General features: G+C 38.2%; 1 protein-coding gene across 7 annotated transcripts in view; it reads left to right on the plus strand.

Moving 5' to 3' along the window:
- SEMA3D (semaphorin 3D) overlaps positions 1-13997 on the plus strand; it is a 210745-nt gene that overhangs the window by 174885 nt on the left and 21863 nt on the right. For 6 of the 7 annotated variants that reach the window (XM_072791319.1, XM_072791321.1, XM_072791316.1 and 3 more), the window contains 5 exons: positions 1933-2155; positions 4253-4341; positions 6162-6203; positions 9149-9306; positions 11489-11553. In XM_072791319.1, coding sequence (XP_072647420.1) covers positions 1933-2155; positions 4253-4341; positions 6162-6203; positions 9149-9306; positions 11489-11553 — 577 coding nt within the window. The remainder of the gene's footprint in view (positions 1-1932; positions 2156-4252; positions 4342-6161; positions 6204-9148; positions 9307-11488; positions 11554-13997) is intronic. The other variant, XM_072791320.1, reaches the window with a different exon arrangement.

The following is a 13997-nucleotide window of genomic DNA, read 5'->3' on the forward strand; positions in this document are numbered from 1 at the left end:
TCTATGCCTGCAACGTAGAGCCAAAGTTTTCCATTCCAACAGAATGTATTAGGCCATGAAAAATTCAAATGGGATAACAGAAGTTATCCGAATTAACTTTCTGAATTGCAGTATTTTGAAATAATGAAATAGATTTGGTATGTGGAAGGGTAAATATTTGCTGAAAAAAGTCAAATTAGAAAAGAATTCTCTTTGTATGCATGTTTTTTTGGATAAATTCATTCATTTGGTGCTAGTTTGAACTTTTGCATTTGAGCACCAGGGGGCAGGATATGCTAACTGTTGAATCAGCGAACACAAAAGTGCAGAAGAGGCAACTTCAGACAGAAGTGAAAATTCTCTGAATGGTTTCTCCACAGATCCTTTAGGGAAGGAGCTGTTGAATTGTTCACAGCATAATTTTCACACCAGTTATTTAAAAAATCGACTAATTATAGCGGAAAACTATTAAATCTCTCTTATAAGTAATTTTTATGATGTGGTGATTTGTCCCATTTAATTTTTAATAATCATGAGCTTAATTTAAAACTGCAATCATAAATGAATTGAAATAAATTGAAAATAATGGTTTCTCATATATCCCCTTGTTTACAGATCACTCTCTTCGTAATTATTTCAACTCAAATCTCATAGATCTTCATAGAGAACAGTATTTTTTTTTTTTTAAGATTCTATTTATTTATTCATGAGACAAGTACAGGGAGAAAGGAGCAGGTTCCATGCAGGGAGCTTGATGTGGGACTCGATCCCGAGTCCCCAGGATCACGCCCTGAGCCGAAGGCAGATATTCAACCACTGAGCCACCCAGGCATGCCCAAGAACAGTAATCTTGATAAGAAAGAAATCATTGTGGAAACGTTAGAAAATACAGAAAAATATATGTAATTTAGGATTTTTTTGAGAGGTTTTGGGAATCCTGAATAAACAAAATACTGTTTTACTAGTTTCTCTCTGATAACCTTTAGCCATTTCACCTGCCGATGAGGAAAGACGGTAGTCTTTTGAGAACCGAAGTTAATTCAAGAAGAGAACAGTTCCAAAGACAACAGCAAGATCTAGCATGGGGGTTTTATATTCAGCTTTCTGAAGTCAGACTTTTTGGAAGAAAAGACAACTGGCTTGGGATTGAAATTATACATTTTCACTTGTGCTAGGGAAGCTGAAAAGAGTATTTCAAAAGCAAAATCCCAATTGGGCATAGATAAAGGACTTAAAACTTATGTAATTTTTAAATTGAGGTATAATTGACATACTGGTTTCAGATGTGCTAAGTGATGATTTGATATTTGCATCTTTTGAAATATACACAGTAAGTCTAGTTAACATACATCACTTACATAGTCACACAATTTTTCTTATGAGAATTTTTAAGATGTATCCTCTTAGCAACTTCCAAATACGCAGTATAGTGTTGCTAACTCTAGTGACCATGGCATCCACCAAATCCCCTGACATGATTGCTTTATAACTGGAAATTTCTACCTTTTGGTCCCTGTCACCCATTTTGCCAATCCTTCCACTCCCTGCCTCTGGTAACCACCAGTCTGTTCTTTGTAGCTATGAGTTTGGTGTTTTGTTTTTAAGATGCCACATATAGGTGAGGTCATACAGTATTTGCCTTTCTCTATCTGACTTATTTCATTTAACATAATGCTCTCTGGGTCCATGCATGTTGTCTCCAATGACGAAATTCCGTTCTTTTTCATAGCTGAATAATACCCCATCTTAATAATCAAAATATTTTTGAGAGAGAAAACTGTTTATAGATATATTCAAGGTAAACAGCATTTATTTACAAGTACATGTATATTGATCCCATTGACCTTTCCTTTTATATTATCAATAATAAGTCCTAAACACTTTATTATAAGTAAGCATAAATTCCTCAGGTGCATGAACAATATCTTTACTCCTCTCCTCATTTCTTTTCAGTGTCCAAGCAAAACCTATGACCCACTGATTAAATCTACCCGAGATTTCCCAGATGACGTCATCAGTTTCATAAAGCGGCACCCTGTGATGTTTAAACCAATATACCCAGTTGCGGGAGGGCCAACATTCAAACGGATCAATGTGGACTACAGACTGACCCAGATCGTGGTGGATCATGTTGTTGCAGAAGATGGCCAGTACGACGTGATGTTCCTTGGAACAGGTATGCTAGAGCCAGATTATGCTTTCTTTCCAAAGAATTTTTCACTATTAGACAAACAAAACAAAAACTTCAAAAAGATTACTGGTCAAAATCAAACTGAGTGATTATTAGCTAATATCTAGTCAGTATTTCTTAACATTGCAGAACACATGCTTTGAAGTGACAGTTGTCAATATCCCCAGCCTCCCTTAGAGTTATTTGAGATTTCAGGATATATTTGTATGTCAGACAATATACATGTAGATGCTATAATATGCCTGCTTCGGTAGGTGCTCAACACATATTTGTTGGTTGACTGTGGACTAACTAAAATTAAACAAGTTTGGTTAAGCAATGTTTATTTTTGAACTTCACATTTTCCTCTCTCTGGGGAGATATTTGATAAGCCACCTCAAAGGATCCCTTCACCTAATTTTGAGAATGGCTGACTAAGTTGATTTAAGATGGCTTTTCAAAAAGTTACACAATAGTTTGTAAAGATCTTTAAGCAGAAACTTGTTGGAAATTATCTCTCCTGTCTCTGAATTTTGTGGATTAAGTATCACTTTCATTATTAGAGCCCATTTTATTTGTTTTTGTCTCTCAACTCAATAATTATAAAATGATTAAAAATATTTTTCCAGAAAAAGAAGTATTGCTTATTTAGTATGTCTCGAAAAAGAAGAAAATTCTCTAAGAATATAATGTGAATTCTAATGGCAGTAAAGGTAACATGCACCATTTAGACAGAAGTACTCCATCCTGGATAATGTTACATGATTTAATGAATCAGGCATTGCATAAAGAAATAGAAATTAATGGGTTTTCAAGAAATGGATATTTTTACTGAAATAGATTTTCAGAACTACAGAACAGTCTTATTTTTTAAAATACACTGGCTTTACAAAGTAGGGTTTCTTACGGAGCCTGTGTGACAGGCTCAGGGCTTTCAGGATCACCAGTTGTCAAGCCTGATTATGTAGCAGATGGCAACGCCAAGACCCAGGAAAGTAAGTGATGCTCTCAAGACTATGGAGATTGCTACTGACACGACAAAACTCGAAATAATTAGTATTTCATAAATTTAAGGCGTTTGCCACTTAATTTGCAGTCCCCACCTAGAGCGTTCCTAGGCCAACATTTCCAGCGTTATAAATGCCACTCAGCCACTAGGTGGTACTACCTGACTTTCACTGAGAAAACTGTAGCCGACTAAGATGGATTGACTTTCAATTATGACATTTGGAAAATGTATATTCAATATTTTTCAAAGATCCTAGAATCATTTAAAAACAGAGTTAAATAATTCAGACTATTTTTTGCAAATAGGATCATTGCCATACATGTGAATATTCTTCAACCACAGTGGCAGCATGTATTTTGTATAAGTTAATTTCCAAATGAGATTTTTTTCTTTTTTCTAAAACCTTCTTTTGATTAACTTACTGCAATAGCATGCCACCTTGTAAACTGCAATACAGGATCCTCCATTTAAGGCATCTTTACTAAATGTCAATTTTTGGTGTGTAGTCTTTCAAATTTTGGTTAATCTTTTAAAGTAAACTAAAATAATTTTAAACAAAACTTCAGTTTCTAGCCAATTAGGAATGTTTCTGTAAATAAATGTTTGATGAGTGTGCTACAGTTTCCCCATATGGATGGCTTCAGTGATTTCTCTTCCATTTGTTAACATGATTTTAAATTGTATATATCTTACCTTTCATGGTAAGTTGGATATAAGAACTGCATAAATATTTCTTACATTGAGAGAAAAAAAAGTTATTTTAGCATATTTTTACCTTTCAACTAAGTTACAGAAAGGTTATTTCACTTTAGTTATAATTTTTACCAATATTTAAGTGAGACATATATTCCTTTTGCTAGGAATATACTTCAAGTGCATTCTTTTAAAATTTTCTTTATAAATATGTGTTTTATGGGCTAAAAACTACCATGCTTTGGAAGGAGGGAATCATATCACTTAAGCTTCACTTCTTGGATTTTTATTTATCTGACTTCTTGAAACATGAGGGGAACAATGTGAAGGTTGCTAGGCATATACTTACAGCCAAACACTGAAGCAGAAACAGCAGGATCATAGGTGATGTATTTTTTCAGACATTGGGACAGTCCTCAAAGTGGTCAGCATTTCAAAGGAGAAGTGGAATATGGAAGAAGTAGTACTGGAGGAGTTGCAGATATTCAAGGTAAGACAGTCCAGAGCTCCAGAAGCCATGGTGAAACTTAGTAGCCTCCGGTACCCAGGACAGTGTGTTTCTTCTGAACAGGTCTGTGCATCTCACTCCCTTATTTTCCTTTTCCTTAGCAATGGAAAAAAAGTTTTAAAAGCAACTGGTAATGGGACCCCCATTTCTCTGTAGAATGCCACTAAATTCAGGGCTCCTGGGATTCCCCTCATTACTTTATTCTCCAAGCATGTGGTCAGACAAATCGCCACAGTAGATGAAAGCCTGGGGTCTCTTTGACTATCCAGATGCTTTTCTACTTTATAAATTTTATTTTTCAACTTTTCCTCAATTGAATTTGGGAAAACTGGAAGACTGTATAAATCACATGTCCCTGCTTTTCTGTAAGGAATTTTTTTTTTAAGGTTTCATGAGAGTAAGTCTTCATTCTTTATGTATGCTACATTCCCCTAAAGAGTTAGTAGATTTAAAATAATAGTTTTCCGGATTTGGGGAATGTCTTTGACTTTTAACAATACATTTGAATTGTGGCGTTCTTTGTAGATGCTCAGTGAAGTTTATTTTAAAAGTGTTTTCTGAGAATAACATTGGAAGTAAAATTATATCTCTGAGAGGGGCTTTTAAAAAATATGTTGTTTATAACGTTTTTGTTGAGATAATTCATTAAAATGGGCTGTTTCTCTGTGAATATCCATTGCCTCAAAATGGAGCAGAGCCCTCCAGTGTGAGGAGCTCAAGGTAATTAACATGCTAAGTCCCACAGGATCCTTTACATTGTGATGATAATAGTGGTCAAGGAGTTAACTAGAACAAGATCCGCTATCTGGCATCTACCAAAAACAAAGTCTTGTGTGGTTCCTGAGGGAAAAGCCATGTCAAATAGAAGTGTGAACCCAGAAGCCAAAAATAAACCCCCACAATACATAGGTCGCATTAGAATAAGTTTTACTTGTTGGCTGTTAGTGGTCAAGAGCAATTGTTTGGATTCCAGTGTTAAGATTAGACCATGACCCTCTTTCCTTCATTAAAAAAACAAAAACAAAAAAACCCCAGGGCTATTGGATAAAACTTTCTCATTTTAACATTTTTCTTTCATTTTTTATGCATTAAAAAAAAAAAAAACCCTTTGGATACCTGCTTCTGTTTACTGGTATGTAAATAGCAGCTGGTAAGAAATGAATGAGTAGTAAATAGGTAGATGATAAGTAGATGAAAAAATTTTCAAGCATTCCATCCTTTGGTAGCTTTTGTGTTCATGTTTCTAATTTTATATTGCATGCACAAACTATTTATAGTTTCTACAAATAAAGCTAGCCCTAGTTCATATCACAAAATCATGTGCATCAGTAGCTTGCAGTGTTGCATAAAGAATATGCTCACCCATAACTTTTCAGAACTCTGCTACTTGAGCAAGTTTTTGAACTACTGATCTAAGTAAGAACAGAACGAGGTAATAAATAATTATGGAGATGTTCTTGTCAACGCTAGTTTGAATTATATGGAAGCAGTTAAGATAAGCAGATTTAGAAGGAGAAGCCTTGTGGGTAACTGGGGGAGATTTTCAAGGCAGAGTATTTCCTCATACATTTAGGTAATTTTTTGTAATAATACACTTTAAAATAACTACTTTGATAATTTCTACTAAGGTAGAATTACAACACATTGGAAGGAAATTGCAAACATTAAGATCCTTTTCCCCACTATGTAACAGGCCCTTGAAGTTTACTGCAGTGATCTTTGGTACATGACAAAACAACATATTAGCTACTATAAAAAACTGTTAATAATTGTCTTTATTAACATTTGACTTTTATTTTCAGCACTCATCAATCATCTTGAACATGGAATTGTCTCTGAAGCAGGTACTTTCTAATTTTTGTGTAAAAATTAACTACAAAAGCAACAGATTGCTTGAATTCAAGTTCATTTTGGGGAAAATCTATCAAAATTGGAAGTTAAATTATAAGTGATGTACAAAGCTCTAGATTATCTGTGTTTTCTATGAACTGATTAGAGGCCATTGTTGCAGTCTTGCCTTAGGAGATGTAGAATCAAATATCATGAATTGAATGATGTATTCCCCCCTTCCCTGGGCTCCTGAAAACTGAGTTCACTTTCTGTGTCTCATGAAGATGTGTTTCTATCAAGGCCATAAGAAATCAATGTAGAACACCAGCCCTAATCACTAAAAGTATTTTTTTAATCAAGGAGTCTAGGAGTTAGACCATGGACTGTGGTGGCGAAGAGCCCAACAGCAACCTCCAGCCTTCCACTTAGTATCTGACTCCTGGAATCAATTTCCTTAACAGTGAAGTTAGAGAAATAAAATCTGCCTCCTAATAAATGGATGCTACATGCAAAATTCTAGACAGAGAGTTGGTGCATTGTAAGTGTGAAGTAAGTAGTAGCTAATAATAACAACAATAATGGTATTAGATTCCACAGAGTTTAGATATGATACTCCAAATCCCGATTGATTCAAGAAGTTCAGACTTGCATTAGGATACGAAAGTTCTGGGACAATATGTTTAATATGTTAGGTACTGCTAACGTTGTCTTAATCTACTATGCCATAGAAATGATACAGAGATTATTAGGGAAAAGATCTAAGTAGAATTCTTCTTTGGTTTTTTCCATTAATTTGTTTCCTCAACATTTAGTTCTTGGAGGCCTACTACTGTCCTTGGAGACAGAAATGAATGAATGGAATAGCCCTTAATTTGCAGAAGCTCACAGCGGAGCCAGGAGATGAAGGGGCATGCTAAGAGTGCGGAGCAATAATGGAAGCACGTACTGGGAGCTAGTCTGAGGGAGCCAAGTGGAGTGGGTGAAGACAGCAAAAAGGAGACATGTACCTGAACTATGAAGGATGGTTCAGTTAACCAGATAAATTGAAAGAGGGAGATGAGGAAGCCTATGCCAAGGGGAAGAGGAGAACATCTGGAAAGGTGGGAAGAGTGAGAGCCCATGGCTTATTCTAACAAGTTTGTGGACAATTAGAGCAAAGGGCATTTGTGTATGCAAGACACAGGAGGCTAGAAATGAATCTGGGATTTTAAGACAGAGCCAAATTAGATGCATCCTTTTTATGTAAGGACAATGAAAACCTTTAAAGATTTTCCACAGGAATATGTTGTGATAAGATTTTCCTCTTAGGAAGATCCATCTAGTGTGGCAGGAGGATGGACTGAGTCCTGGGGTTGAGCTGGGAGTTGCCAGAAAACAAGGCTGAAGCCAGTGGGAATCTTAGGACACTTAGACCTAATTGGGACAGAAATGATAAGGACCAAGACTAAGGCAGTGACAATGGCAGAACCAGTGAGAAGGAAGAAGGGGAGGTGGAGAGTTGGATGTAAGGGAATGGGAAGGAGACGGTGGCTGACTGAGGGAGAACTGCCCCCTTTGTGTCCCGGGGGGACTGGGGAGCTGCCTCTCAGCGAGGCAGGGGAGCAGGGCTAGATTTAGAGCAATCAGGACGTCCACTTTAGGATGGCCACTGACTTTGTACACCAAGAAAGGTGAAGAAATGAGGATAGAGAAGAGGGAACACCTAACATTGAATGCAAAGAAAGGAATCATCAAAGTGGATCAGAGCCTCGGGCAGAACTGAAGAAGGAGAATGAGGAAAAGTGAAGAGTTTCAAGGAGGGTTCGTTCTTGGTGTCAAACCCTACGGGGAATTGAAGTAAAACAAGTGTTCAGCAGGATGCATTGCGCTCAGCAGCCAGGAAGTCCTAATGACATTTTAATGGGCCAGAGAGGGAGAAGACTGATCTGTACGGGCCCAGGATATGCATGTTGTTTGTGTCAATATTTCTTTGTCAGATCTCCCTCCTTTGTTCAATGTTTGATATGGTCCAGTAGCATTTACCCGGAGTTCCCCGAAGGCACAGACTCTGGCTTCTCCAGCTGCATCACCCCTCTCCTGCCTCCTCCAACATATTCCCTCGAGGAAATGCAGCTAGAGAGCAAGGCATTACTCTCAGGACTTCTTTTCAGGATGGGACTGTGTGTGCCAAGTGTCGTAGTATCCTGAAACCTTCCCTTAGAGATGTGGCATCTTCCAAGCCTCCTTAATACTTTCTTCACAAGTGATCCCCAATATTTTCTCTCCCTCCTTTAACCCGTTTTTTAAAAGATTTTATTTATTTATTCATGAGAGACACACAGAGAGGCAGAGACACAGGCAGAGGGAGAAGCAGGCTCCCTGTGGGGAGCCCGATGTGGGAGTGGACCCAGGACCCCAGGGTCACAACGTGAGCCAAAGACAGAGGCTCAACCACTGAGGCACCCAGGCATCCCATCTTATAACCCATTTTCCTTCAGGGGTCAGTAAATATTTCATTAGCAAATGAAATGGTTCAAACCACAAGAAAGTCGGGTAAATCCCTGTTCAGTCATCTCTCGTGTAAGAAGCCGCAGCAGAGGGAGCCCATCCACGTTGCCTATAGCGTCTGTGCTTAATATAATCTACTAACACAGATTTTCCACCATTGGGAAAGAATTTGACGTCTTAATTCCTCAGTCTAACAGCTGGTTCTTGACCTTCTTAAATTACTGCCAAGGTTATTCTAGCCCTAGAATGCTGCCCATTTCAGCGTCAACATCATCAAACCACCGTCCTGCCAGGAGTGGAAGTGCCTGACTTATCTTACTCTGTGTTCTGTTTCTACACAAGTGCTCATGTGCTGGACTAGGGACACCCGAGGAGGCAGATTTAGGGCTGTGGTGTGGTTTTCAAGAAAGGGAAGTTCCTAAGACTAGTCTGGAAAGATGCTTCCAATTCATTTGTTTTGCCTGATTTGTAGCAACAATTGTACATTGGCTCCCGAGATGGATTGGTTCAGCTCTCCTTGCACAGATGCGACACTTATGGGAAAGCCTGTGCAGACTGTTGTCTGGCCAGAGACCCCTACTGTGCCTGGGACGGAAATGCATGCTCTAGGTACGCACCCACTTCAAAGAGGTAAGAGGCACGTCGAGCTCAGGGGAAGCCGGCTTTTCTACACAGTGAATATGTCACATGAATACCTGTCTTCTGGTTTAAAGAGAAAATATATAGCAAACGTAGTCTGTGGCAAGAATATTAAAATTAGATGTTGTTTAACACTTCTGCATGAAACTCAGTGTTGAAGGAAGATATAATAGTGTTCTGATATTCTGAAATGTGGAACTTTAAAAGTGCTGAGAAATTGTGTATATTCTTTTCCTTGATCTACGTTAAACACCATTAAAGGTCTTTCTTGACCACGTTCCCCTTGCTTACATTCCTCCCTTCTTCCCTTATTTTAAAATATGTATATACTTAGCCTTACTGTTTTGCAAATAATATACAAGTATGTGTGTTTGTAGAAGTGTGGATTACACACAGCTCACAGCACATCTCAGTGACTTGGTACGATTTTATTTTTACTACAATAACTCTAACTTGGTCAGCTTCTGCCAACATTGCCCTGCTGTTTGTTGTTCATTGCTTTATGTTCATTGCTCTTAAAAATCATGCTATTTCGAGCCAATGATACCCAGCTAGAAATTTATTCTAGGCACACATGGACACAAGCACCACAAAGTCATTTAAGCACTGATCGTTTCAGTACTGTTTGCAAAAGCAAAATTATTAGAAAGAACCTGAATGCCATCAACATGACTGATGCTGGCTAAATATATTATGATAATAATTTTTTAAATGTATTCTATAGTATTGTTCAAAGTGTATTTTTCCTCTAGGTAAAATATCAGCAAATTGTATATGGGATTTGTTTTTAATCTTTAGGTCTAAATTAACAAAATTCAATGATAACAAATGAGTTACACTAGAGCATACACACTTGTTTCTTGTTTGACAAATCAGTCAAATTTCAAATTCCAGGAGTCACAGATTGAATATATAATACCACAGAAGATACTGCTTAGAACTGGGAGACGTTTTATATTCCTTGAAATGTCTGCATTAGCTGTGAACGGAGAGATACCATTATTACAAGTCGAAAGTAAAAAACATCAATATTTTGTTACAGTTTTTGGCTTGGGATATACTTATCAGAGTGAGTCCTTGGGGAATATATTTTTTTTTCTAGAAGCTAAAAAACAAGAGTGCTCATTAGTTGGTAATGAACCTTCAGTTTGATGAATTGACCCTGTTTCTTAAGAAGCCAAGATTTAGAAACATTCTTGACCTTATGTGCCTTATACCATCATAATTTTTCTTCTTATATTTCCCAAGACTGTATCTCTGATCTTACAGACATGCCGCTGTGATATTTTCCCTTACCTTAACATAACGTGCATGTGAGCCAAAAATGTGTATGATAGATGAAACTTGTACGGGGTTATCACCTGGTCAGCAATGCCCTTAAGGAACACCCTGGATATTGCAGAGTTTACTGTGACTTTATAGTTGCCGACACAGCAACATATGATAGCCAAAGCCAATGAAAATACGCTGCAAGAGTTTTAAGACTACTTTAACTTTGATGTAGCAGTTTCTTCTTTTTTTATGCAATAGCTACTATTTTCTCTAAAGGAAAATATGTGACAATAATGCCCAACAGAATTATTTATTATGATCATTGCCTCTACTCTCGGAAGAACAGTGTGAACAACCTGTCAGCAGATAAGAGTTCCTTCGAGCCATTTATATCATGTCAAACCTGTACTCCCATTTGAGGTGACAATATTTAATTTATTGCTTAATCAAATCTATGTAATATGCATCTTCATATGGTAAGGAATTGGGCATTTGTGTTTACTTTCCTACCCACAAAGTAAAGCTCTTTCATATCTTATTACTTTCCCATTGACTGATTGAAAAAAAAGAGGAGAGGGAGAGTTGTCCCCATTGGATGTATCTCAAACCTGAATTATATTTACAGTCAACCTGTTGACTGTTGAATAATTTATCAAGAGTCAGAGGAGTTGAGTAAAATTCAACTCAACTTATTTCCAAAGCAGGATTCACTCTGTTAGGACTCTTTTGCTAGTAGTGTTTGAATTGATGTTAGAGTGATGGGAATATTGTTCAGCATTTAAGCTGAGCAGTAAGACAAACATAGTTCTGCTTCCGCCACTGTTATTAGTGTTAGATGCAGACCTTATATATTCCGGCTATCATGCTCAACCTTCTATGCCATTTAATCTCTTTTCCATAGGCGAGCTAGACGGCAAGATGTGAAATATGGAGACCCAATCACGCAGTGCTGGGACATAGAAGACAGTAAGTACAGGCTTCATATGCTTTTCTCCCATTTAAAATTTTAAGCCTACTCTTTGTGTGTCTTTTTATTATATGACTTGAAATATCTATTATATAGGAAGCTCTTATTTTATATAATGCTTATGTTCTGAAAAAGCAACAGGAGATTTTATAAATTGACCCCCCATCTACATGCCTAAGTGAATAATCCTTTGTTATATCATTATTTGTTTCATATGTCTTTTAAAATTCCTGTCCTTTTTTGGGTACTTTTTACTGCCTTATCCATCCTTGTAAAGTTTAAAAACCGCTAATAAAGATAAAACAGGATATAGTCCAAAACATATGGACATTTAGGGTAAAGTTGGAGACCCTCCTAGAAAAGTGTAAAGAGACTGTAGGTACTTGTTATGCTTTATTTGAATTCATGTTATCAATTCATGGTTTCGTTCAATCAATAAATGTTTATGAGGTGACTTCCATGTGTATGTAATTGTCCTGAGTACATTCTGGGACAAAGAAACTCCTTAGAGAGCTTGGGATCCTTTGGGGAGATGTCATAAGGCACAATTAGTGATATGGGAGTTTAACAAAGAGAGCGATCACCAGAGGCTCTATTGTGCAGAGAAAATTTCATGAAAGATCTTGAGAGCCTGAGTATGAACGGGACAGAGTGGAGAATAGAGAGGATTCTGTTGAGAGAGTTGGATCACAGAGAAAGAACAATCTATAAGAGTATATATCCAGAGTATATATTCCAAAACTTTGGTTACTTTCCACTCCCAAGCTCTCCCTTCATATAGAAAATATACACACATGCACACGCACACCCACACAGTTGGAGGAAGGAAACTGCCCTGCCTTCATCACGTTGGTAGGGACCACCTCAGCTGTGAATAGACAACCCAAGTTTCATAGTTAACAGGAGGCCCGGAAGTTTTACAGGTTAAAAACAAAACAATTATTTATAATTCATAATTCCATTCTTCTGAAAAATAAGCTCTGGTCCAATAGTATGTTGGACTTCCTATTCTAAGGCCTGGGTGACTCCCTGTCGTGTCCAGTGTGTCGCTCATGACGTCTCCAGTCGTGACCATGTGCTGCTGTGGATATGGTTTTCATTCGAGCACGTGAGCTTCGTCAGGAACCATTACAGGTATTGAGGATACACCGTGAGGAAGAAAGAGAACAGCCCACACATCCGTGGAACTTTTGTTCAGGCTGTGTTAGGGAGGAAGCAGGCAGTACACTTAAAAACAAGTGAGATAGATTCTATGTCAGATAGTGGTAAGTGTTGTAAAGAAAGTGACACAAGGGCAGCCCCGGTGGTGCAGGGGTTTAGCGCCGCCTGCGGCCCAGGGCATGATCCTGGAGACCCTGGATCGAGTCCCACGTCAGGCTCTCTGTATGATGCCTTCTTCTCCCTCTGCCTGTGTCTCTGCCTCTCTCTCTCTCTGTCTCTATGAATAAATAAAAAAATCTTTAAAAAAAAAAAAAAAGAAAGTGACACAAAACACAGTTCCTGCTGAGGGTGGAGATGGTGTCTCACCGTATCCTGTTCCTGCCACCACCCACCACGCCCACTTTTTGCTCGTCGTCATCCTCACTGCCCCCAATCCATTTTTTATCAAGGTGCCCAGAATTTCCTCCTTGCCAGATCCAATGGCCAGTTTTCAGCTCTCATGATTTACTTAATGTCTAACTCCCTCCTCCTCAAAACACATTCTTTGTTTGACTTCCACGCAGTGACGTGCTAGAGCCAATTCTTCGGGTCCCATGAGAGCTGATTGCTTATTATTTAGGAATTTTGTGAGCTGCTTTTGAACCATCTGTGGCTCGATTTCAACCATAGGTGGAGTTTTTACCCCAGGAAAATGGGCAAGCTCTACATATCAGGGCTTTTTGTTTTTGAAGAGATGGTGTCTCAGCACCGTTGGGCTTCATGGCCCACACATCCTTCTGGTTTTCCTCTTACTTTACAGGCTGCTCCTTCCAAATGTTCTCAAACTTTCCTTTTCATCCCGTCATCTAAACATAAAATCTCTGCCTCTTCGCTGCCTAACATCATCAATGCCAATATGATTAGAGGCAATTGGCTCCTAAATTCTGAATCCAGTCCTAAACCTGCTCCTGTGGGCCAGACTTGTATGACTTGCGTGCCCACACAAGAGCTCCTCTTAGATGCCTAGTAAGCATCCCAAATTATATCTGAGAAAGAATTTGTGCTCTCTCCTAAACTCCATTGTTCTACAGGCTTTCCCATATTAATACATAGCACGCCCATTTACCCAACTGCTTAGGGGGGAGAAAAAAGCAGCTAGGCATCATCTTTTTATTTTCCTCCTTCTTTCACATCCTAGTACCAACCTCCCAATGAGTCCTGATGGCTCTATGGCCACAACTGCTCCTACTTCTTATTACCTCCGTATACGCCCTCTCAACCAGCACCACCATCCCCGTTCCGG

The sequence above is a fragment of the Canis lupus genome, chromosome 21 (genome assembly GCF_048164855.1).
Source record: "Canis lupus baileyi chromosome 21, mCanLup2.hap1, whole genome shotgun sequence".
Lineage (NCBI taxonomy): Eukaryota > Metazoa > Chordata > Mammalia > Carnivora > Canidae > Canis > Canis lupus.